Here is a 25,238-nt window from a genome sequence, read left to right on the forward strand (position 1 = left end):
GACGTCCTCATTGGAAGTTTTTATAGTTCTTCTGCAGCAGAGGTTTAGCATCGCCAACGGTGTACCCCGTCATTGAGCACCTGTCATGCAGCTGCATGACGACGCCTCTAGCAGAGCTGTGCCTCTTATAACACTGGGGTCCAGTTCTGCAGCTCGGATCTTTTCAGATAATCTCCACAAGCCACCTTTGTTGGGGTTTATTTGGATTGAGAGAGTTCAGAATCACCTGGCTTTTGTCGTAGTGATGGCCCCCTGAAAGACAGAGATGTCGTCCAATTATTTTATTTATTTATATTTTAATTATTATTCTGGGTAGTCAAGTGTAATTTTTTTAAGTGAGTGCCCTATTTACTGCAGCTAGGGTGAGATCGGGTTCACTTTAAATTATTAAAGATAATTGACACTCGTATATAATCATGGATAATGAGGCATTTAAAACCTTGTCCTGTTAACTGTCTAGGGTCTGATTATATTGTAATTTTAACAATATTTCATTTTTCATCTATTTCATTCAAAATATCCTCTTTAATACTACACATCTTACTGCAGTGAATGACACTAATATTATTTAGTCCACAAGGTGTCACTAGTTGTCAGCGATACATGCTGACCCCCGGGATGTAAACACCCACAGGAGTAGGCACAAGATGATTCTTCTTACAGTCATGTTGGTACTACTGGATTGATGTGAACAAAAGCTAGTAATTAATGTGTAGGAGTTTCCTGAGTGGAACACTGCAGTGTTGTGGAGGACTATGAATGCCTCTCGTGTTTAAATTAGCCTGAGAACATAGTATATTTGATAATAATTTTAGATTTTTGTGTAAGGTCTTTGTGCTAGGTGATAAGATTTAACTGTAAAACCGAAAAATTAAGGGTGTGGAAGCTTGAGAGACCATTATATAACCTTGAAATGCTTCGATCGGATTGTGAGAGCTCTCCAATTTTAGATCCTCATCCCAGGTAACAGCTATTAGTACTAACTAGTAACACTACATACATCTCACGCTAGATATGGATGCTCACCTTTGACTTCAAGGACCAGATCGGAGGTGGCGGTGTAGCGGATAAAGCCCTCAGGGGTGATACTCCAGAGATGGATGTGGTCGTCCGGCTCTGGGGTGAGACCCACACGGCTTCCCGCCATGGTCATACTGCCACTGGGGCTCAGGCAGCACTCCTCCAGCAGCTGGAAGCACGCGTAGAGGAGGTGATTGTTTTCACCAGTGACATTTAGAAGATTTTAGAGAGAGTTGGGCTTGTCTGAGTTTTTCATTTAAACATCTCACATATAGAGTCTACAGTGGATCAACTCAACAGTGTTTAGTATGATATGGGAGGTTTTCGCTTAAAAAATAGTGTTGAGTGTTGTATGTTTGAACTTCAACAGAATACTGACTCGGGGGTGATGGAAAGCAGTGAGAACCTGACACCAAGGTCTATGGTACTAAAAGTCAGCTTGAGTCTTCAGTGCTTGTCTTGCCCTTTGCCTGACCTGCTTTTGACCTGGTCTAGAATCAGATTAGGTCTTGGGATTTGGCGTGATTACGATGGCCTAAACTACAGATACCTCTGCTTTAAATAAGGCTCCTCCGTTACTCATTCATAGCACCGTTCCCAGGACAATCGTTCCCTGACCTCTGACACTGATTAGTAGTACACTGTAATGACGGCACTGTACCTTGCAGCGGAGATGTCCATTCTGATAGAACCAGATCTGCTCGAATCCATCGGTCTCCTCGGTTTCTTGTATCCGCAGCAGTTTGACATCATCTAAATCGCCAGTCACTGACATCACGAGCCCCGTCTGTCTGTTCCTTACACGAAAGTGCACTTGCTTCTGCTTGGGAAATACACGTGACAAAAGGAGAGGAAAAAAAGAAAAGAATAGATGATTAATACATTATACCATTATGATTAGATTTTCACAGTGGGATTTTTTTCCTTTTAACTTATCGTCAAAGCTTCTCACAATTCTCTACCATACAATTACATTACATACAGTACTTTTCGAATGCAGAAAACAAAAGGCCTTGTGCCCGTTGTGGAGCACCAGGATATACCTGTAGAAGAGGGCGGAGGGACCCAATTTTCTGCCAGCTGCTGAACTTGCGCCAGTCGAGAATCTCACCAGGCTTCAGCAAAATCTGAGCGCTCCGATAGTTGATTCCCTCATATAATACCCACCTGGTAGTGAAGAAAAGACAAAGACACGGTCAGGTTCTACATATTCAACAAGTGAAACCACAGTGAAACCAACACAAGATAAATACTTTGGACAATAGTGTTTGATATATAGAGAATTTGGACTGTTTTGTGGTTGGTTTGTAGTATTCATGTATTATTTTTTCCTTATAACAGTTGCCCAGGGCATACAGTTAAAAGTTAGGCAAGAAGTTTAGGAAAAAATGCCTTTCATATTTTTCTTTCTTTCTTTCTTTCCTGTATAATGTTTGGTGCCTGTTACATTACGCTGCTATTTGGGCAATGACATGGCACCCGCTGGAGAACGTACTGGTGAAATAAAGGTTGACTGAAAATAAAACAGGAGCCACAAAAGTCAAAAAGATGATCCCTTAATTAGAAATTAGCAGAACATGAACACCTATTAATTTGCTTTATGATTCTGTGATTTAAAACATTTCTGAAACTACCTACATTTGAACTGTTCTGATGCCATAAGCGCAGGTTACCTAAGTTGCGATTCTAGTTGGATCAAAGGTTTGTTTGTTTTTTGATTTGCGGGTGAGTTACTGTTACTCGTCCATGCAGCACCTTGCCAGAGGTTATCTTCTAAAATGTGCTGAGCTTCACTACTGTCCAATTTCGCTGCGACACTAAATGTTTTAACTCAATCTGGCTCTGTTTTTTGGCCGATTGCCTGTCTCTCCTGCAGTGGGAATTTGTCACTCCAGGGACAGCTCTGGCTCACTGTGAGGCCTTTATTTCCTCGGCATGGGCTCACACCTAGAGTCCGAATCTCACACACCAGCAGCAGGTTTCCATCATCGCTCCATCTGTCAGCACTGTCGTACTGTAATACATATAATAGCGTGCTGACCCCACACTTCTGCATCCAGTAACTCATCATGCCCGAGCATACCCGTCCAAACTGCTTCGTGCACGGTCTTCAGTACTTTGTCACACTAACAGACCTGGATGAAATACTTTTCGTGCAAATGTGAAAATATCTACAGCCAATTCAAAAGTAAGTAAGTAAGCTTAAGTACCTTGCTTTGTCTGTTGAGATTTACCTGCTTTAATATCTAAGTCTGTGTTACAATTATTGTTACAGGATTGATAAACATACATGGGTGGGGTTTGCCAGATGTAAAGGACTACGCACTAGATGTCCGAGAGCTTAAAAGAAATATTTGACGCATTAACTTGGCCATTCAACAGAGATTCAAAAGAGGTTAAAAAACAACGTAGACGTGGAGCTGCTGAGAACCACCAAGGGCCACTGATGGACATGTTTGTGAAAAATAAAAGATATTATTCTGTTTCACGCATTCCTGGCAGAAAAAAAAATGGGTTTCACATTACTGTGGGTTTAGACTCTGGTAGAAACACAAACAGGGGCTGTTATGCACGAGCCTGTCAAACTCACACTAAGAGGAGAACTTGGTGATGTCTGGGTAGCTGCTTTTATGTCGCTATAGAGCGAATCATGCAGTGGCCGTAATGTACTCACATGCCTCCTTCCACTAGCACAGACTGGACTCTGCCGCAGCCTCCAGCCAGCTGAAGGTTGACTGATCCATCCGTCAGAACCACCCTCTTCCCCCGCAGACCGCAGCGCTCAAAAAGAGTGATGGAAGGCAGTGAGAACTCCTGCCGAGCGAGTGAGAGGGGGAGAGAGCACATTAAGGAAAGAGGTGGGTGGAGAGATTAAGGTTACGCAGGTTGAAATTGAGGTTACCCTGGAAACAGACTACAGTCACACCTTTGTGCTCCTCTGCAAATTCGTCCTCTGCTAACTGTAACATGTGGGTTGTTTTCTAAATCGACACTCATGTTGTGGGGCAGCAGTAGCGACTCATTCGATACGGTATGGTCATTTTTATGTAGAGGACAATGAATAAGATAAGATGATGTACACGCAATTTATGTATCGATAAATTAGGCAGGCATTTATCAACCAAAATCGTCCTTTCATCCATGTTAGTCATTTTGAAAAAGAATCCCCTGGCCTATAAACTTTAGAGCTGAAACCTCAAACCTGCGTAACTGTTTTTTGGCCACTTTTGGTGCAGAGGTCACAAGTGGTAAACAAAACACTCAAATAATCACCTTTAAAGCTGCTATGGCAACATCATTAGCCGACAACGACCTACACTAGAATTCATTTGGAGTCGAGTTTCTGGCTGAAAATGTAAGTCCAATATCTAGCCCTGTTTTGGTGTCCACCAAATCCTGGGGGAAATATCTGGCTGTTAAGTTACTAAATGCTCACAAGTTCACAATCTAGCCGCCACGTTTGTCTGTCTGCTGTTTGATGCTGGGCAGGTAGCGTACCGTATAGTGAAGGTATCAGAGCTACGTGAAAAATCCTTGAAAACTTAGTGTCCACATTCAATGGTGTTAAAACGCGAGTGGATGTGAAAGTGTTAGAAGAATTGAAAAATAGGAAAACGACTTACAAAGCCAACAGTCTGTAGTGACAGGATGGAGGAGCTCGCACTGACACAGCCCATTGCTCTCAGATCTGGGTAGCTCCCCACGTCCAACACAAACATCCTGCCAGTGAAGTCCTGGCCATCAAATGCCAACCAGCTGAAAGTCATTTGCATAAATACACATACAGGAAAGCACACAATGAGACTCCTGTCCTGGAATGATGAAGAAAGATGATAGCCGCTGAAAACTATTTGCAGAATGTGCAGTAGGTTTCCAATTTAAATATGTACATCAAATCACATGCACAGCATACAGTGGTCTGTGGTCACCTACGCACAGGGCTAAGTAATATGTTAAATAAACATGGATGCTGCATTATAAAAAATGTAAAGTACAGTACATCACAAGCTGTTGCCACATGGGACATTTTTTTAGTAAGTGGAGCAGTGACAGCCCGTAGCAGATCCTGAGTGCCACAGATACTTTTCTAAAATGAGCACTAAGCAGCTGCAATTGTATCAGATCCCCACTGGGAAATTTAAAAGGGCCTATTCCTAAAACCTGCCTTCGCAGGATGGGGGCAAAGTGTTTCAAATACCTATGATTCAAGTTCAGCTCCATAGTGTGCAGTATTACTCACTTGCCAGCCAGAACCTTACAAGAGGCCACGGAGAACCCGTCCTGTAGGGAGGCCGCGTTGTCCTCCAGGGCAAGGACGGAGCCTTGAAAACCCGGTTCAGAGAAAAGCTGCACCTGAGGCACACACAGCACGACAATAGTCCTGAGTCATCCGCTCTGAGCCGCTCGTGCACTTCATCAGATAAAACAGGCAGTATCTCAGCAAGATCAGATATATCGCCTACCTTAAACTTGGCTGCGCTCTCAAAATCATCCTGAAAGAAAAAAAAAAAACATTTTAATGAGACTCATTTACATGCACCAAACCCCAGCAGATGGTAATTACAATGCCTTTATTTGCACATTTCTGTGTCATACGTCAACAATGCCAACAATGGTCATTATTTGCTTTATACCTGAAGCCAAATTATTACCTGTGTTATCGTTCTTGGATTTACTGCATTTTGCCTCTTAACTATGGAGGCAAAGGCTATACAGTGGAATTTGCATGAAATTTATGTTTGTGTTTACCACCGTCTGGTTTGAGACCGCATCGTGATGACTCATCTCTGTGATCTAAGATGTTTTCACTTCCAGTCTTACGACGAGCATTTTTCTCTCTCACCCTGGGCAGATGAATTTACTCATGTTTAGCCCATTTCCTTGTGCTCACAAAGACAATCTGCTGTACAAGGGTTTGCCTGTCACCCCAAGAGGTTCCTCCTCTCCACCTTAAGTTTCGATTTGGCCACAAGCATGACTATTGTGACTGGTCACATGCAACGAAAACACATGGTCAGACAAACTGGGAGAATCTGGAGAAGTGAGAATACAGCTAGCCCTTCAGTCTCGCAAAATTGCACGATTATTCATCACGGAGAGCTAAAATTACAATTCATGTGGTGACCTGAGGCTCAAGTTAAGACATCACAGTTATGTCACCATCCGTCTAATAAGTGGGTAGTCAGTGTTCTTACTAGTATGACGGGCATCGCCGAGGCAACTGTGGGATGCAGCGCGCCCCAGTCCTCTGGGCTTCCATACAGGCCTTTCTCCAGGATGTAGGACTCGCCGCAAAAGCCCGGCTCTTCAAACACTACCCAGCTAAGAAAGGAAACAGTATAATTACCCTTTGATTTGCACAGACTTTTCAGAAATGTGCTTTCCCCCTTTTCATGTTATCTTAATTAGAAATGAAACACAGTCTTTGAAATACCTGCACTTTCTAACAAAAACAAAAAAAAAAAAAAAAACACAAAAGAGAAGACTTCTGGCTTGTGTTTTGGCTTTTCATTTATCATGTAATGTCAACAATTTTTGTTCAGAGTTCAGGTTGATAATAGACTCCATCATGATGGTATCTCAGCAGTTATGTACTGTATGTACTCTCTTGGCAAATGTGGCATGTCTTGGGCCGCTGTGCGAGTGTGTGTTGTCACGGACGGTCCTGCTACTCATACAGTTAGGCGCCGTGTTTGCATTTGTGGGCCTGTGTGTCCTGACATGTGAGACTACAAACAGGCCTCTCAACAAAACACACTGGGCCAATTGGAGGCTCAGAGGGAAGGCAGCGAAACATGGGCGAGGCTATGTAATCTAATAACAGGCTAGCAGCACAGCGAGAATAACCCTTAAATGTTGTGAGAGTCCTGCCTCCTAAAGAGGAACGAAATGTTCCACTCCACATCATTCATCATTTTGTGAGTCTCTCCCTTGGGTACTAGCAATCAGCATTACATGTTCTGCATTTGATTATTCTGATTTGCTCCTTGTTTTGTTTACTTCTATGTTTTTTTTCAGCTAATGACAGCATAAATAAACAGAAACGGAAACAGCTAGAGAACACAGCCCACTACTTGGAGCTTCTACTTTTCCTGCAGTATGTACTAATACAGATGATGGGGACAAAACGCTTCACAGGAACCCACCATCCAAACATAAATGACGTTACTTGTAAACAGTGTTCAGGCCGTTAGGAGATCCTCCTCCACATCCTACACTAATATCGCATTTATTTCCGCGGCAAAAGGGTGGGAGGCAGCAAGATCCAAGACCAGCTTACAGCACATTGACAGGAAGTGAGGTGTGGCCGAGTACATATTAGTAAACTAGGTAATCTGTCTCAACCTGTCAGCATGGGTGCGGCAGCCTAACTGCTACACACCCGAGCTTCAAAGAACGGCAATAAACCTTACAGGACCTCACTGGAATTGTAGCCTCAACTAATTCTCAGGTTGGAGCAGAGGGGTGCATCTTAAAGGATGTACAGTATTGTTGAGGTTTTGATCTGTCAGTAAGAAGCGGGACAGGTAGGGAATCAGGCATACTTCAGCAGAAATACACCTGGATTCTTGGCAGTGGACAGACAGCTGAGGAATCCCAATAGACAAATTTGATCCACATCACTTTAGCAGAAGCAATAATAACACTGTGAACTATCCTAACCTTCTATATGCCATGACTGATCACACAGCAGTAAAGGCTACAGGAATAATTCTAATACTTGTCACTTACATGCCACCGATGACATCAATGGACTGCGTCTTCATGCCGTAGCCAGTGTCATCCATGTTAATGACAGGCACTGTGAGGTCAATGTTCGCTCCCAGCTTGCCAAAATCTTTGTCGCTGAACATTCTGAGGTGTGGCGACATGAAATCCTGGAACAGGAACAAAATCGACTGAAAAAAATCCGATGAGCATCACATCCAAGCCACGTTACATGAACAAACGTCTGAGCAATTGGAAATAGGCCAACATACTCTAGGGCAGTGGTTCTCAACCTTTTTTTTTCCCATCATGCCTCCTTTGGAAGAAGAAGAAATGTCAAGCCCAGTATCCCACTATAAACCAATTAAATTTTTATCCACCATTAATACTGACAAAATTAGTAACAAAACACACGAAGTAGGACGTTATTTCTTTGAGATAATGTCGTGAAGAACACGAACTGAATGTTTTTTTTTTTGGTGTAAATAACAAATTTTTAGACTCAGAAAGACACAAGGCACATCCAACACACTGAAACTAAACCCTTGAGAAAAACAGATTTTCTTGAGCATGAGCATCACCTGTCAGAATCTGCTAATCTTACACATGAATCTTGTTAGCCTTCTGAGTGTCAAAGAACTTCTTTTTTTTTTTTTTTGTCTTTCCCACATGAATCAGGTTCATTTAACTTCTGATACACATTTTTCCGCATGTGCGACTCTGTTATCTCTCATTACGAGAACCACTGCTCTAGGGTTTGACTAGTAAATCAGTTTACCCAATATGTTCAGCTGATATTTTTTGGTTTATGACATTTTGGACAATGAATCAAAAAGTCAGCACTGCCCACTTCGAATATTGTGAAGTTTATTCCCTTTCCACGACTTTCTAAAAACAAAACTTTATTGTCTTTGCACATTTTATTCCTTTTTTTGATCAACACTGTTTTTTATCAATCATTTCTCCGATAAAGACTTTAGTAAACCCCAGAGTTTTCAATGGCATTTAATAGATAGGATGGGTCTCCCTGCTTGCTAACCCTATACACTGTCAGTAGTTGGGCTTCAACCTTCACAAACCCCTGGTGGTCAAACCACAATTTAAACATCACACCACATTTACTATTCCTCACATACTAGTGTGCAGCGGGTTAGTGCAGTGCGATACTCACAGCCAGTATTGGTCGCAGTGACAAGAGCTGCTCTGAGCCTCCCCAGTCGCTGCAGTCCAGGTATTCTCCTTCCTCCAGGATGTGCTGCTGGCCCTCAAACCCAGGCTGGCTGTAGCCCACCCACCTGGAACAAGAGAGGTGCAGAGATATTGCTGGTTGGATCAGTATTTGTAAATCGTGACGGCATTACATAAACTCAAAATCCCCAGATGGCAGGAAAGTTAGTCCTAAATAAACTGTGCTCCAAGCCAAGATTGCCACCTAACCTGATCCTATGTAAGCAAAGAGAATGGACTATGGTGCATCAGAGGAGTAAAAACTCACAGTCCTCCAATGATCTTTAAAGAACCCACAGACTTCACTTTCTCTGGTCCAAGGTTTGCACTGTCTGTGGCAGCGTCTCCTTCACCCTCACAAAAGCTGAAAACGTCACTGTCGATTTCCAAACAGGAGCCCTCAAAGCCAGGATTTTCATACACCACAGCCTGTGATGGAGAAAGGACAAGGCTTATACTAAAGCTGACTCATCACTTACAAGGGTTGAATAAATAAACTGCTATGGAATTCAGGTCTGTCCTTGACACCACTTTGAATTTTTTTTTTATATTTCTATATTTTTTCTCAAACAAACGAAATTTTTTCATCAACAGAATCACAATTTCTCACATTGATAGTCAGTTGTATAAATAATAAACCTAATTCTTTTTTTTTTTTGGTAGAAAGATGACACTTATTTCCAAACTGAATTAATGAAGTTTGAGTAATATTTTATTTCTTGATGAATATGGAGCGCTTCAAATGATGAAGTGAATAGCACATCCTTGGATACTTCATCTGTCAGACATTTGTGAGCACTACATCATGAATTTGTGTACTTCAGTGCTATTCACCTTCTACCCTTGTTGAAGCCCAGTGCAATGCATTGGGTCTAAACAATGCTCTTTTATCTTTCATTCTGAGGTCTGAAAATGTCTGCTGCCACAACAGACACTGGTGACACAGGAAATTCACTGACATCTCTCTATTTTTGGCTTGAAATAAGATAAACACACAGCAGAAAAATGGGCCAAAGAACGCAAAGCACAAGATCAGTAGGCCTTTTATAAAACATGTTTTCCTCAATATAATAATCACAGTCCATCATTTGATTACGTTATAATTTATAAAATGAACATTACATTGCTTATATTAACTAAACTTAATAATACCACGTGAAGAAAAATAAAATTGTAAACTATTCAGGATGGAGAGAACTGTGCATACCTTTACTTCATTGGGATTCTCCACTTTGAACCCCCCCTGGAACAGAGACATCATCATCAAAAAACATTTTTTTTCTCTAATTAAATGTACTCTGTGAAAAACAAGACGGTCAACAATTACAGTCATAGTTCTATTTTTGTGGAAATGATACCAGTTCTGTTGAGCCGTAACAGGGAGCAAAGAAAACTGAATTGAACTCATATAACATGCTGATCTGAACTTCCGTCCCTGCGGGTAACTAATTGCTGCTAATTTCTACATTGACTGCCTCTGTACAGAGTGCTCGCCAGACGGAGTCTATTCACAAAGGAAGCTGTCATTACAAATTCACAAAAGCGACGTCCTTTTAACAAAAAATGCAACAAGTAAACATGTTCATGAACTTACTAAAGACCATTTAGCAGGTTAGCATGCTAACATCTGCTATTTAGAACTAAATGTAAAGTACATCAGAGACTGACGGGAATGTCATTAGTTTTCGGGGGATTTATTGGACAAATTAAATTTTGACCCAATGATGGCGATAGATGAGGAGGGGATCTCCAAGGTAATCACAATTCATCCTGCGGTAGACAAGAATGTTGTCTCTAGCACTGTAGTGATGCTAGAGGAAAAGTCTGGGATCACGAAAGTCGTCGGGATTCATCCTCTGGGAACCCTGAATGCCTGTACCAGATTTTCTGTCAATCCATATACTGTAGTAAATTTTGACATACTTAACTAGATAGGTGTTAATATTTCAAATTGTTGTTGGTGCTGTCCAAGGAAATCCATCCCACAGTGCCTGAGATATTTCTGTCAGGACCAAAAAGGTGGATCCCAACCAGGATTGCTATAGAACCACGCCGCTAGCACGGCTGTCAAAAACCTAATTAACTTATCACACCCTTGAACGATCCTCTGCAGTGAAAAAAAATAGATGTTACCCAGACAAACGCACCATTCGAAGTGGTCTAAGAGATCCCACGAAGGGTGATGGAAAGCCCCAGGTGTCAGGAAAAGGGTACACTCCCATCTCCAGTACAGCTAGCAAGCCCTGGAACCCTGGGTCACTGAACACCAGCCACCTGAAGGATGGAGGAACAACCACATCACATGTTAATTAAGCTTTAAGCCAGACGGTTTCTCCACATTATGCCTACCTATGCCTCTTGGTGGTTTTAAAATCACTGTGAGTCCTTTCACGACCTTGCATGGCTTTTTACTTTTATAAAACAGTGGTGGGCATCACTGTCATAAAAAAGAACAAACCCGCTGATGCCTGTTTTTCCACACAGAAACCGGCAGCTACTGTATCCTTCACAAAACAGACAAGTACGAGCATTTCTACTCGGTACATAAAGCATTATTAGGTCAACACCGTGTTTTCTACCTACCTCAGACATGAGTCATGGAACCAGAGCTGAGAAGAAAAGCTATTTATTTTATAATTAAAGCTCTTGAGAATGGCATGCCTCAGTTTAAAGAGTTTTTCTTTACAATTAATTTTTAGTGTGGGCAGCCATTTTTGAAACTATGCCCCCGTCTCTGACATTTCGAGCCATTATGTAGCACAACGCAATGCCTCGTACCAATCGCCACATGTGAGCCTCTGGCAGCAAAAATAAACCCGGCTCATTTAGTCAGTGCTGAGGAAGTAAGACGAAGAATTGATGACAACCTTATGGTACTGAGAAATACATACTAACAGGAGCCAATGAGTCAGTTTGCTCAGTCAAAACAATCGAGCTAGCATACAATAAATGTGAATTTGTTGGACGCTAAAATACGTAGATCTGCTGAACAGTTGCCCCGCTTGTCGCAGAGCAGAAACCGTGGAAGTAGCTGCTAAGGCTGAATGATTTGTAACTTAGCAGAGACGAACCGGCCACTGACAGCTGTTAGTTGTAATTTTGTCAAGATGTTGAAAAGTGCCAAAACAATCTCCAAAATGTTAGGTCTCTACCGAGAGTGCCAAGGTAAACCTTTTCTGTGGGAAAAAAGTCTGCTGTCAGTAACCTCCTCAGGGCAGGGCACAGTGTTCTGACTGCCTTCTCTCTTCACGTGGAAAAAAATTCTCCCCTTTGCCAAATTCTCTCTACACCTTTGTCTGTTTCTAACTCTCCATCCAGTCTCCACCTGCCCACGTTTTCAAAGGGGCCCCGCACCTACACTCTCCCTCTTTTCTAACATGCATCAGCAGAACAGACATTCCTGGACAGGGAAACGAGTTAGAGTGGAACCAAAGACAAAGATAAACACAGGAATGTAGTAATGATTATTATCTCTCAGCTATTTGTCAAACCCAAACACTGAGAGCTTCCCATTAAGAAGACAGGTCTACACTTAGCCCGGTGGGCAAGATTTCCAAAGACCACTCTTCTGGTTAGTCTAGCGGTCATTAGAAATACAAAAATCATTGCAGAGAACTGGGATTGTCTCATTACTTTGCACTTTATCTTTTGCTGCTGCAAAGCGAAGACACAACTTATTCATTATTTAGCCCGTAAATATAGTGTATTTCAAATCAAATCTAATCTCCAAGTCCCTCCCTTTCTACCATTCTGATCAGTCACAATAAGTAGATCATGTGTCTTGCTAACGATCTGATTTTGTAAGCCTGTTCATGACTTTTACGCATGTTTTACCAGGGGTCAGTCACAAAGATGTGAATGATCGGTTTTGCTGAAATAGCCATACTTACACCCCAGAGTGCACCTGGATGGAAGCAGTGCTCAGTGGGATGCCAAATGAGCCCGTCTCTATTATGTCATCGTGGTAAGGTGTTACCCTTCCGTGGCCCTCCGGTTCAGTAAACAGATCAATATGGGGTATGCTGTAATCCTACAGAGAGGAGGAAACAAACACAGCAATTATCAGCAGCGGCCCATACTGGTCCTTAAATCATTCCTCGCGATTAAACCTAAGAGCTTGACTCCCTGAGTCTTATTCTTTTCTGTTCTGGGGGAGTCTGGACTGAATATCAATAAAGCAAAATCCCCTATTAGCCACATTTCAGAAGGCCATGTGTGCTGACGATATTGTATTTGAGTATTTGACCGGGGCACTCACCCAGACAGCAAGTCGAATAGAGCCAATCAGCATGGGTGGGCTGTTGTGTGGTTCTGCCTCCAAACCAGGCTCCGCCCACTCATTTGTCAATTCTATTCCCCCCTCCTCCAAAGCGATGGCACGTCCCTGGAAGTCGGGCTTCTCGTAGAGCACCCAGCTGTAGTGGAAAACAAAAACGCACAGAATCAGATGGCGGAAGAAAATGATTATATGTTGAATGAAAGAGGAAGGACCAAGATAAGTGTATGTGGTCCTTTAGCAATATTTCCGCATTGGTGGAAATACGCTTATTTGCTTCCTTGCTGAAAGTTGGATGAGAAGATCGATGCCACTCTCACATCTGCCTGGGAAATATGAAGCTACAGCCAGTCGCCGGTTACCTTAACTTTGCTGGCTCTGACCAAAGATAACAAAATCCTCCTACCAGCATCTCTCAAGATCACTAATGAGCACATTATATCTAATTTGGTTAATCTGTACAAAAACCAAAGAACACTTTGACCCGTTTTTGGTCTTTGTGCTAAGCTAAGCTAATGGGCTGCAGGCTATAGCACTGTATTTAACAGACAGATATGAGAGTGGTATCGATTATCCTCTAACTCTCGGCAAGAAAAGGAACAAGTGCATTTCCCAAAATGCTGAACTATTCCTTTAAATATCAGTCGAGAGAGACAGTATGGGTCATTAACTAAGGACAGCATTATCATAAGCATATACTGCAATTTTGCTGCAGAATTTATTGTAATATATCGACTTGCGAGAAATGATGTAACTACCCTGATTACTATTTCTGGGAGAGCATCAATATAAAGATTTAGCTTGGATGTTGAAGTTATAGCCTGTGGATTTTTTGAACACTGTAGTGCTGCGGAACAATTTTTCGTATGAGCGACACTCCATGCGCTCCTTTAAAGGAAAAAGTGTGAGAGTAAATATATAATTGCAGTTCTCCAGTGTGGAACTCTCATCGCTGATATTTCATTAGATGAACCCTGTGACACATCCAGCACCTATTACAAGCTACGCTAGTGTCCTAAAACCACTTGACACTAATTAGAACTACACTCCAGCACACATTTTCTTCCCTTTATCTGAAAGTTCCAGTTGAATATTAATACTCACCACCCTCTAACAACCTTCACCGATATGAGAGGCGAGAGCTGCAGAGACGTAGCATCTGCTACATCCCTATAAATCTCATACGCTTGGCCAGAGAACTCAGCTTTCTCAAACAACACCATCTGTGTGGAGACATGAGGGGCAGAGTAAAAAAAAAAAAAATCAAAAAATCAACACAGTAGCCATGAAAAGGGATAGCAAACGGCAAAATGCATTAGATGTGTAGTCCATCACATTAAATCATGATTCACTGAGTGCTGAGGAGGACTTGATAAGTTAGCGTTTTCCCACATTTCTCTTTTATGCCACGGTAAAAACATATTTATTTCAACTAAAAAGCATGTAGTGACATACAGTGGCTTGAACCACTAGGCTGCACTGTTAATGAAATGCATCACTTTTAAAATGAGGGTAACATTTTTGGTTTATAGGCCACCGGAGTATTAGATAAATGAGTGATGAACCACAAAAACTGCTCTGGAGACTCTGTAGTCAACAGAACTGTCTTACTTTGATTCGAGTCGATTTGAGTCAAAAACTCTGAAAATCTACTCTAAGATCCTAAATCTTTTCACGCAGTGTGTCAGTGTATTTTTCTTTTTTAATGCTAGACACAACAGGGGATCCCCAGGCAAGAAACTGAAAATGCCGAGTGCCAGGTGAGTACCTCTCTTTTCTGCACTACTTATGAAGTTCTACAATAATGAGGAACAACAGGTTTTGAACGGCTCTGGCAGCACCGTATGCTGTGATTGTAATCACATCCAGCTGAGAACTTGCACTACGCTTTTTTTTTTTTTTAATACTTTGTTTACCCCCAGGAACACCATATGAAAAGCAGATGTTTTCAAAGAACAGAGAGTTGTCTGTCCACATTCCTCTCGCCATCTTGTTTTCCGTTCTAAGTGGGCAAAGCTGTGCCTACTGTACCTTTCCAGGGCGCTTGTGAAATCCTTTGGCAGTTCTTATCTGGAATGCAAAAACACAGAACTATCATTGCGACAAAGATTGCAGCGCATGACAAACATCTTTAAAATGCTGGAGAAGCCGATCTGCATTTTTTTGTGCAGCAGCTTTGTGCATGCTGACTGTCCTGACCTTTGCGTTTATTTCTAGGGACGTAGTGGGTCCACGGAGGCTACACTGGTTTACATTTGTACACAAGCATCACACTGATAAGCATACCCAGCAGAAAAAAGGTGTTTCTTAATACAGCATACTCGCACAATGGGCAAATTGCGAGTTGACAGTTACAAATGTCAGCTAAACGAAACTGAAAAAACATCAACTGCAGTAATTAAAAAAGCTCGTAACATTAAGACAGTAACAATTTTGATAATCAGTTAACGATTTCAGTAAATCTTTAAGCAAAAATGCAAAAAAGTTCACTTGCTCTCACTTTTTCAAATGTGATTCTTTGCTTGTTTGTTTAGTTTTCTTTAATAATAAACTGAATAACTTCAGGTTTTGGACTGTTGGTCAGACAAAACAAGCAGTTTGAATATGTCACCTTGGGCTATGGGAAATTGCGATGAGCATTTTTCACTATTTTCAAGCATTTTACTCATCAAACAGCTAATTTGATTTACTGAGAAAGAAAACTGACAGATCAATCAAATATAAAAAAAATGATAATGCTTTATATTACAAGTCCATATTTTCACAATAATTCCTCATAATTTCCAAGAAGTTTCTTTGGAAATAGCTACGTTATTGGGTATTAATAACTGGGAAATCGAAACAGTGGTTCAATCAGTTAATTTCCAGTTAAATTACTCTAACAGGAAGCACTGCAGCAAGCAGCCTAAGCTCATATACATGTACTTCAAGCAGATGTACAGATTTAATTTGTGATACCAAACTATTAGTTAGCCTTCAATAGTGTATATGTGGCACACTTACATGGTTACTGAGTATACCCTGTGGCTGCACCGGAGGCTGCTCAGAGTGTGCAGGGTGTGTAGTTGGAGGAATCCCAGGAAAACATGGAGGCACAGCATCAGGAAGCAACAGACATGGTTTTACAGCTTCGCCTCCAGGAAGCGGAGTTGTCATCCTTTCAATAACCTGATAAACATAAAACCATCAGGTAAGTGTAAGAGTTGTTCATTGTGATTCTCTACTCATAAAATGTACTGCGATGGCTTAGTGAAAATAACATACAGATAAACTATCCGTTTGGTTGACTTGCTCCTGTCCTTGTGTGCTCTGCACTGCTATTGCTGGTTCTCGGGGGAGGTACTTCTCTAAATAGTCTGGCAGCTTGATGTCGTTAAAGGAAGGAAGTGGAGGACCTGAGTCACTGACCACAGCCTCTGCAGCCTGGGCTTTCTGTTTGTTGCTCAGAGCAGAGCTCTGCTTGACCAGCGCGTCTTTGATTGGAGCTGTGGCAGGCGGGCATGGCGGGGGTGGCTGGGATAAAGGTGGAGGGCTTGGCTGGGGGGATTTGCTGGGTGAAACATCGCCAGAGCTGCTGCCTTCTGCCTGCGCTTGAGCTCCATTCCTCTTCCCTCTGACGCTGGGGATGGTGAGGCTGCTGAGGACACAGCTCCCCACCAAGCGAGACTTCACTTTGATCTTCTCATCCTGCTCCTCCTTGCCATCCACCTCATCCTTGACTGGTGTTTTATCCCTGAGCCGAGAGTCGATGTCAAGGCCACAGAGCAGCATGCTTCTATCGGCCAAACTAGCCCTGGCAGGCTTCAGGCCAGATTTAGTCTCTGTGCTCTGGAGTTTGGCTAAGAGACTTGGGGCTGTGTCTAAGTTGAACTGATTCTTCTTCCTCAAGCCAAACTTAAACTCGTCAGGGTCAAACGTCTTTTCAAAGTGGTCCTCCTTGATAGCTGGCATGGCAAAGGGGGGCTGAGGTGGGCGAAGGTGGTTGTGTTTACGTGGTGGGAGGGAGAAGGGGGTGCAAAGTTTCTTGATTTTCTCAACAAAGTCATCATCATCTAGCTCACCAGAAGTGTCCAGAAGATTGCTCTCACTGCCAGAAAAGCTCATTTTGGGCTCTGGGACTTTAAGCTTCCGTTTGGGAAAGTCCACATCTAACCAGCTAGAGGGGGCGTCTTGCCGTTTTGCAGAATCATCTTTGCTTAGTCCCTGTGGCAAACGGTGCTTCTTCATGGATGAACGCTGGATTGAGTCTAGGATCAGCAAATTAACCTCTGGGGAAGTGGGTGCTTTTGGAGTTTGACTTGGCTTGTTATTGAACAGTTCCTTTCTGGCTGTGAGGAGTTGTGGATGTGAGGATATGTCACCATTAGAAACGGGTGGAAGTTCACTGACTAGCGGACCGAATGTTTTCTCAGCTGTCTTCTCTATCACATTAACTGTGGATTTAGAAGCACTGCTATCAGAAGGGCTCTGTGCTATTTCTTCCACACCCTTGAGTGAAAGGCTAGGAGCTGGATCCGTGATATCTCCTGAGATTTTGTCTTCTGAGGGCACTGTTTTAACAGTTGCACTTTTTTTCCTTGCTCCCTGGCTGCTCGCAGATTTAGAGACAGAAATAGGAGAAGCTTCTTTAACACATGATCCTTTCTCTGCCATACTGTCAGTCTGTAAAGTTATCAGCACTGGAGTGTAATCAGTGGCTTTTACAGTCACTTCCCCAGCCGCCGTAGTTGCTTTGCTAATAGGCTTTGAGCTGGAGCATTCAACAACATTAGCTCCATGTGTATGTGAGTCATCGGGTGAATTCTCCATTTTTTCCACTGGTGCAGAATTAGGCTGTGGTTCTGCTGCAATGACCACTGGCTCTGTTTCTGTTCCAGAGCTTTCTGTAGACTTTGTTTGCAACTCGGGAGGCACAACTGCTGCCGTCTCTCCCTTCGAAGGCTCTGTGTCACTCTTGGTCTGACTCGCAGCCTCATTAGTCTGGGTGACGGCACAGATAGCAGCTTTTTCTGGATGCGCAGTCGCCACCTGACTGACATGTTGTGCTTGAGCAGGGAGGTCCAGTGATGATAAGCTGGTCTTTTCTGATGACTGAGAGGCCGGCTCTGGCTTGTTGGCTTCTGGTTTCGATATGTCTTTAATGGGCTCTGTCTCTTCTTTTCTTTCAGCACTTATTCTTTTGTCATCCTTAGCAACACTTCCCTCTGTCCCTGAGATACTTCGCCTACTGTCTGAAACCTTGCCATTTGTGGTATTTTTATCTAAACGCAGGGGCTCCTGTGGTTTTTCTTGGTCTTTCTTCTCCGTCTGCTTTGTTTTTTCACTCGCTGCCCTCTCTAGTTTCTCCACGTCCTTTTGCTCAGCCAGATTTTTTAGTTCTGTGTCCTTGTTTTGAGGTTGCAATTTTTGCCCTTTGTCTTTCTTACTGGGCTGCTTTACTTTTCCTTTACCTTTTGTTTCAGGAGGCTCTGATAATTCTCTATCTAATTTGGGGTGTTCAGAAGGTGACTCCTGCTCCACTGAAGGAGCCTTCTCAATAGACTGGTCAACAGCAGGTGAGGGGGAGGAGGCTGAAGTTTCTCTGCTGTCCTTGGTGGCCTTTTCTCTCTCCTGAGTGAATACGAGGCTACGTACCCCTGCCTTTTCCTCCTCTTGGGCTAAAATAACGGGATCCTTGTTGACAGGCTTCTTTGTTCCACTGTTATAGGCAGCAGTATCAGGTTCATCCTTGTTGAAAGATGGTTCAGGCAATCCACCCTGTCTCTTGACTGGTTTGTTAATATTCTCCTTTTTAAATGAAGAATCTGACTTTTCCTTCTGCTTTTCTAAGACTTCTAGTTCCTTTTTAAAAGCTTTCTGTTTAGTATCAGACATGGCCTGTTTTCCTGATGTATTTCCTTGTGCTTTATCAGATGATAATGAGACTTTTTCTTTGAGCTGTTTTGAGGCTGGGACAGTCTCCACTGTTTCATCCACCTGCTCCTGTTTTATAGCAGGGACCTGTGGCTTACTTTTAGGTTTGTTTTCACTATTTGGGCTGACCGGACTGGTAGGCTCTCTACTTTTTCTTTTAGAGCGGGAGCCTGTTCTGCTAGGGCCTTTGGACTGTGGACTAATGTTGCTGGTCATTTCTGAAGAATCACCCGCTCCTTTAGCTTTGACATCCGATTCAACACTGTAAGGTTTCGTACCCTGATCTGCTGTTTTCAAGGCCACTGTGTCTTTTGTTTTGGAGTCTGTTGGTTGTTCTTTTGGATTGGAAACATTTACCCCTGCAGCAGTGGTATCCTGTCCATCTGCTTTTAATGTTATCTCCGACATTGCTGTTGTCTTTATCTGCTCTTTAGTATCCAGTTTATCCTGACTGTCAAGTTGTGGCAACCCTGATGCAGCAACTGCCACAGACGATGTGGATTTTTGAGACATGCCTGTCATGGCTGGCTTCTGAGGCAGTGCTGGTTTAGCCTCTAATTTAGAAGCCTTTATAAAGTTCCTTGCTCGCTCCTTGATTGTCATCGGTTTCTCCCCAACAGGTGATGCAGAGCTGGACCTGGCCGTGCGGTGACGTTCCACTGATCTCGACCTCTTGTCTGACGACTCAAAATCTGCTTTTAGCCTCTCAGTGGCTTTCCTGACTGGAGAGACATCAGCACTTCTCGGGGTTTGGAGGGTCTGCTTGTGGCCCCCCACCGCCCACTGGTGCTCAAAGAGGCTGATTTTATCTGCAATCCGGCCAACGACTGGTTTAGGCGCCTCATCGGTATTCCTTAAGTCATGTAGTCTGTGTATGATAAGAGGTAAAGGTCTGAATTCAAACATTTAAAAATGATTATTTTCTTTTTAATTTTAAACATTTAAAGTTGATTTTGACTCTTGTATTTTAAACCTGCCTCAATATATGCACCATGTTGTCTGCAAGAGACAAATGTTAGTTTAATCTTTAGGTGACTGGCTAGATGTAATCTGACCTATATCATAATATGGTCTGTACGTTACAGTGTTAATCTTCAAGCCAAGGGCTGCACTTTGCGTTGTGACTCATGCCATAGTTTCATTGTTGATACACTTCCACCCATAGGCTTTAACACACATTCCCTGTTTTGACAGCAATGTCATGTTAGACAAATGCTCGACAGGTGGGTTAAAATGTCCACTAATGTTGGCGGTGCACTAGTTGTAAAATTAAACATTTCTTCCAACAAATTGCTATTTTATTTAAGTTATTATTCATTCATTCATTCTTTAACTTTCAACTTTAACTTACCTTGCATCAATCTCTGTTTTCTGCTTATCCTTTTCTTCCTCTTTGGCATTCTTTAATGCTGATTTATAATCCTGGTTGTCTCCCGCTGGACTTTGCACAGGATTCAAAGACACATACTTTGTAAAGAGCTTCACCTCACTCTGAGAAACCTTAATACTCCTGCGTTTGGACTCTGGTGTCTCTGTCTTCCTTTGTACTTTGTAAAGGCTGTCATCGTCCTCCATGTCTGCGCCCCCATCCACCATACATGCCAGAGTGTCTGCAATGACTGAGTGTGAATCCTGGAGGTCGTCCAATTGCTTGACCGTATCATGGCAGGAAGTCGTCCTTTCCCTTCCCCCAGGTGAGGCTTGAGAGGTGGGGTTGTGCTTGGAGGAGGGGTTTACAGATGACTCTCCCACGTGAGTCTTTGGACTTTTGCCCTGAGGACTGGTCACTGAGTTATCTGATGAAGAGAATCCCTCTAGGACAGGTTGAGTATTGGGAGGCATTTTTTCCTGGGGGCTGTTCCCTCCATCTCCCTGAGAGTTCTTCCTGGATTTCCTTCTGGCTGCATTTTTACGCCCCATGCTGTCTGCCTCTGTTTGTTCTTTATCGGGCTCAGGCTCTAACTGTGAGTCTTTGTGTGATTTCAGTGACACTCCCCCTTGAGCACTTGAATAACTGTGTGCCCCGACAGCAGGCCTGACATTTGTCCTTTTGTTCTCTGCACTTGCTGAACTTGAGCTCTTTGGAAAATCAAAACTTGCTGATGACTTTGCTTTCGGGGGGACCTGTAGGCTTTTCGTGACTTTGGTGCGGACAACTTCCTGTCCAGCTAAAGTGTCTTGGCTGCAGTGAGTCACGCTGGTCTCCTCCAGGTACACATGGAGCCTCTTGCCTGCCTGGGCCTGCGCTTGTCTCTGGGCCTGAGGCTGGGTGTGGGCCCGGTTAGAGTCCCATACCACTCCCTCTTTAGAGGAAGAAGACAGATATGTCAGATGACTGGCATTCTTCTTAGGATTCCCACTCGCTGAAGTACCATTGTTGCTCTCCTCCCTCTCCTTGCCCTGCCCTGTTCTCTTCCTCCTGCACTCCACAAACTCCTCCTCTTTTGGACCTCCTTCCCCTGTCTCAGAGCTGCTCACAACGGAGCCGTGTCTGTGGGCAGACTGCGTGGCGTCCTTTTCTTCACAGCGGAGACTTTCTCTGGAGAGACCCAGTGGATTGGGATTGGAGCTGTGTTCGTTCTCCAACTGTTGTTCCCCTGCCTGGGATCTCACAGGCCCCTCACTCTTCTCGTCTCCCTCTGACTTAACAGCCTGATCACTCGTTGGGGAGGCATTTTCAGTAGGACTCTTTGGACCCTTTCCCTTCCATGGAGAGAACCAACTCCCAATACGACCCAAGACCCCAGTACTTGGCTCCTCCTTGGGGCTCTCAGACTAAAGCAAAGCAGAGAAATAACTGACATAAATTTCTCCTTACACATGCAGATGCAGTCAGTAAACATGCATATTTATATGAATATGCAGACACTTTAGATAAACTTTCAGTAGCGACACATGGTAGTGCAAATGTCATAAATAGTCTATAAACAAAGGAAGGGAGTGCAAGCTTGGGATCCAAAGTAAATATAAATAGGGGTTGTTTGTAAATAGGCATTTGGAGTATGGCCATGCATCTCTCAGCATAGCAAAGACATGCAGGAGTGCTTATAACCTGTAAGCTTACCGTAGAAAATACCATATCATTCAGACTCTTTATGTAGGTTGTGAACATGATTTTGGTTTAGAACAAAAACTCCTACAGAGCATAAAACAAAACAAAACAAAATCATTCCACCAGCATAAACAATAGCAGTGTGAAAGAGCAGTTCACCATAAAAGATATTCTGCCTTGGCAAAAGTGACAGATCCGTCCATAACTCTGTATTTGAGAGCCACACTTTTCGGCTGTAATTTCAAAATCAACTCACCCTTAATTAGACATAGAAGAAAACTTTCCGGCCGCCGCCAACATATGGTTCGTACCGATTAAGATCTGCCCTAAGATGCATCTCTAACAGATCAACGTGTTGTGCTAAGTCTGCCGCGCATCCAGCGAGACATCCGCAACGGCACCAGCGCGGTAGACTCTGGCATCGGAGCCGTGCGTGCCGTTGAGGTTCTGCCCCTCCGGCGGAGCGCACGCAGCCCGGTCTGACAATGGTGCCTTCACGTCCTCCGCGTAAACCTTTGGCACGAGTGCCGCTGTGGAGCCCGCGGGCCAACGAGTCATTGGTAGTTTTATTTTCTCTTTAGTCATTTTTTTAAAGTCGTTTCCGCCGGGGGGCACAGCCTGTAGTTCAGATTGGCTGGAGCCACTGGAATTTTGACGGAGGTGTGTGGCACGCATCACAAAGTACAAAAAAAACAAAACAAAAAACACGACGACGTTAACGGGAGCTACTGCAAAACAGACTGCCAGTAGAGCGGCGCCATCTTGAACCCCTTTGAGTGGGTCGTGCAGAGGAGGATGCTGCACAAACCGATGAGCAGTGCTTTTTCTTTATTTAGTCTATTTAGTTGCTGTAGAGAATTAAGCCTTTAACTGTATTGTTTTGTTATGTGCCTACCTCCTGGTTTTTGTGATGTGAAGTGGCTGCTGCAACACTGCACAGTGCTCCACCTGTCTATCTCTCTATCTATCTACAAGGCATCTCCCAACTCCTGGTACTTTTAAGTCCCCATGAGTCACTGTACAACTGCTCACACACGTTTTGTATATAAGACATCTAACGTGGTGTAGCTATGTTTGTGTATATGTGCTTCCCATATAGAGTGTTAATGACAATATATATCTATTTATACAGCATATGCATCTGTCTCTGTATATGTATCACTGAAATCTAATTGTGGTTCTACTTCAGAAACCAAGCAGAACAGACAGAGCTTTACTGCACTGCCCATTCAATTCAAGTAATAAATTCAATGTCATTGACACAAAGAAACACTGTAAAAGGATTATGCAACACTAAAATATAAACAGTTGTTAAGGACAGCACGTGCGGGATACCCAACCTCTGACACATCACAGCTGGGCACAGGTATCACAGTAGGCTGAGACTTGGCTGTAAAATGTGTGACACGCTTGCTGGACATCAGGACAAGTGAGTCCAAATTTGCTCCAGTAGTTTTTCTTCATAAGGCCGATAAGTTTCAAGGCAGCCAGGTTAGAATTCGGGACAAAACGTTTCAGCCAGTTTCTCCAAACTGGTCCAAAACAGACCTAAATTGCATATTGTGTATCAAATAGAATCATTAAACAGGGGGGGGACGTTTTGGTTTGAAATTATATGCAAGGTGTGTGGCTAAGTAAAGCGACACTGCTGCCCAATGTTTGCCGAATCCCCCTAAATCCAGCCCGACGGTGCGTGTGCATCTCAAAACTCCGACATTCATTCTAGCAATTGAAGGCAGCAGGAGGCCGCGTCCAAACGAAGTTTTCCAGGGGAAATGACGCGTTTACGATGTGGGTTTACGGAGCCCGTTGAATTCAGAGTTTTTCTGTTTTCCAGATCTGCATCCCCTTGTTTCGTTTGGCGGGCAGCTCCAGTCAGTCTTTCCATGCGGCTGAGTCCAGGGACTTAACCCTTTAACTGCGTCTGTCTGGGTGGATAATCACTGTTTCGACTTAAAAAAAAAAAAAAAAAAAATCAGATCAAGGAACTAGAAAATCAAGATCGTGGCATTTTAAGTTTTAATTAAGGCCTAGTTTTTTTTCACTTTTTTAATTTGAAACCGTACACCCTGCCCGTAGGTGGGGGAGTGGCCTTAGTAATTACGTGTTTTTAAAAACTGGATATTCATTTAGACGTTTAACCGCCCTGTTTAGCCTAAATTCTTACCGGCTGTTAGTGTTTTCAATACGCCTCTTCTTTTTCTTGATGTCTGGAGGCAGTATAGCCTATAAAACGTAAGTGTTTTCATATGAAACATGTTGCAGGGATCGACTTTCGCTCATTGATCTAATTTGAGAAGCCTCTTCACAGCCCACGCAACCACCTGGTGGAGGTCACGCAGGTTTCTGCGCAAACTGTAAAAAAAACCAGAACAAACGGTGCCCCCCAAAAAAAAGCTACGCAATGCTCTCCGGACAGTCGAGTCCCTCAAACAGCTTAGTCTACTGACCGAAAGTCCCACAGGCCCCCCCACCTACCCCCGAGTTCATTTCGTTACAGGCACGTCAACAGAGGCGGAGAGCGAGACCTTACCATGATCGCAGCGTTTCTCCGGTCTCCTCCGCGGAATAAACCGGTCAAATGCAGCTGCAAAAGCGCTCATAAGAGCGAAGGCTTTTCAGGGCGCCGCCGTCTCTCTGGGGGGGCCCGTCCCTCCTCGGACGCACAACAGGGGGGTGGGGGGGGGTCCGCAGCGCACGGCCTAAGAAATATTTAGCGCGGTCCAAAACTAGGAAATATATCACAGCTAACTGTTGTAGTGCGCCAGGCAGATTTCAACGTGCGTGTTGCTTTGAAGGTGTTTTTTTTTTTTTCTTTCCCATGGAAATGAGGGCTGAGGTGCAGGTGGAATCTGCCCGGCCCAGGTAGGTAACATACCCGGAGGCTTTGAACACCGTGACACAGCAGCCAGTTATGGCGGTTTATTGTGCAACAGCGTGTCAGGGCTGCAACCAACGACAGAACAGGTACAGACTGACTTTTGGCTGGATATGGCTGGATAGACAAACAATAGTCCATAGACTCCGCTCTGAAAACAGACC

General features: G+C 43.4%; 1 protein-coding gene across 2 annotated transcripts; it reads right to left on the reverse strand.

The window, feature by feature from the left end:
* Positions 1 to 24,776, reverse strand: LOC120788865 (beta/gamma crystallin domain-containing protein 1-like). Of its 2 annotated transcripts, none has more exons than XM_040125058.1 (22): positions 24,730 to 24,776; positions 20,496 to 21,919; positions 16,496 to 20,012; positions 16,235 to 16,399; positions 15,263 to 15,301; positions 14,336 to 14,454; positions 13,214 to 13,370; positions 12,846 to 12,985; positions 11,103 to 11,229; positions 10,163 to 10,198; positions 9,224 to 9,384; positions 8,900 to 9,023; positions 7,753 to 7,898; positions 6,216 to 6,342; positions 5,484 to 5,513; positions 5,261 to 5,373; positions 4,644 to 4,776; positions 3,695 to 3,834; positions 2,064 to 2,187; positions 1,682 to 1,840; positions 1,027 to 1,189; positions 1 to 252 (listed from the first exon to the last, which is right to left on the reverse strand). In XM_040125058.1, exons 1-22 carry the CDS (start codon positions 24,730 to 24,732, stop codon positions 164 to 166), a joined length of 7,236 nt encoding a protein of 2,411 aa, XP_039980992.1. In that variant the 5' UTR covers positions 24,733 to 24,776; the 3' UTR covers positions 1 to 163. The 2 variants fall into 2 exon arrangements, with proteins under 2 accessions (XP_039980992.1, XP_039980991.1); XM_040125057.1 differs by having other exon boundaries at positions 1,682 to 1,843.
* Between the last annotated feature and the right edge of the window lie 462 nt (positions 24,777 to 25,238).

The sequence above is a fragment of the Xiphias gladius genome, chromosome 4, assembly GCF_016859285.1.
Source record: "Xiphias gladius isolate SHS-SW01 ecotype Sanya breed wild chromosome 4, ASM1685928v1, whole genome shotgun sequence".
NCBI lineage: Eukaryota > Metazoa > Chordata > Actinopteri > Istiophoriformes > Xiphiidae > Xiphias > Xiphias gladius.

What these genes read in the sequence shown, in the direction of transcription:
- LOC120788865 (XM_040125057.1), bottom strand. An exon ending in AGAGCGCAGCCAAGTTTAAG is followed by an intron (nt 5,374 to 5,483) that starts GTAGGCGATATA and finishes TGTGTGCCTCAG; the next exon opens with GTGCAGCTTTTCTCTGAACC. An exon ending in CACTACAGACTGTTGGCTTT is followed by an intron (nt 3,835 to 4,643) that starts GTAAGTCGTTTT and finishes CTCGCTCGGCAG; the next exon opens with GAGTTCTCACTGCCTTCCAT.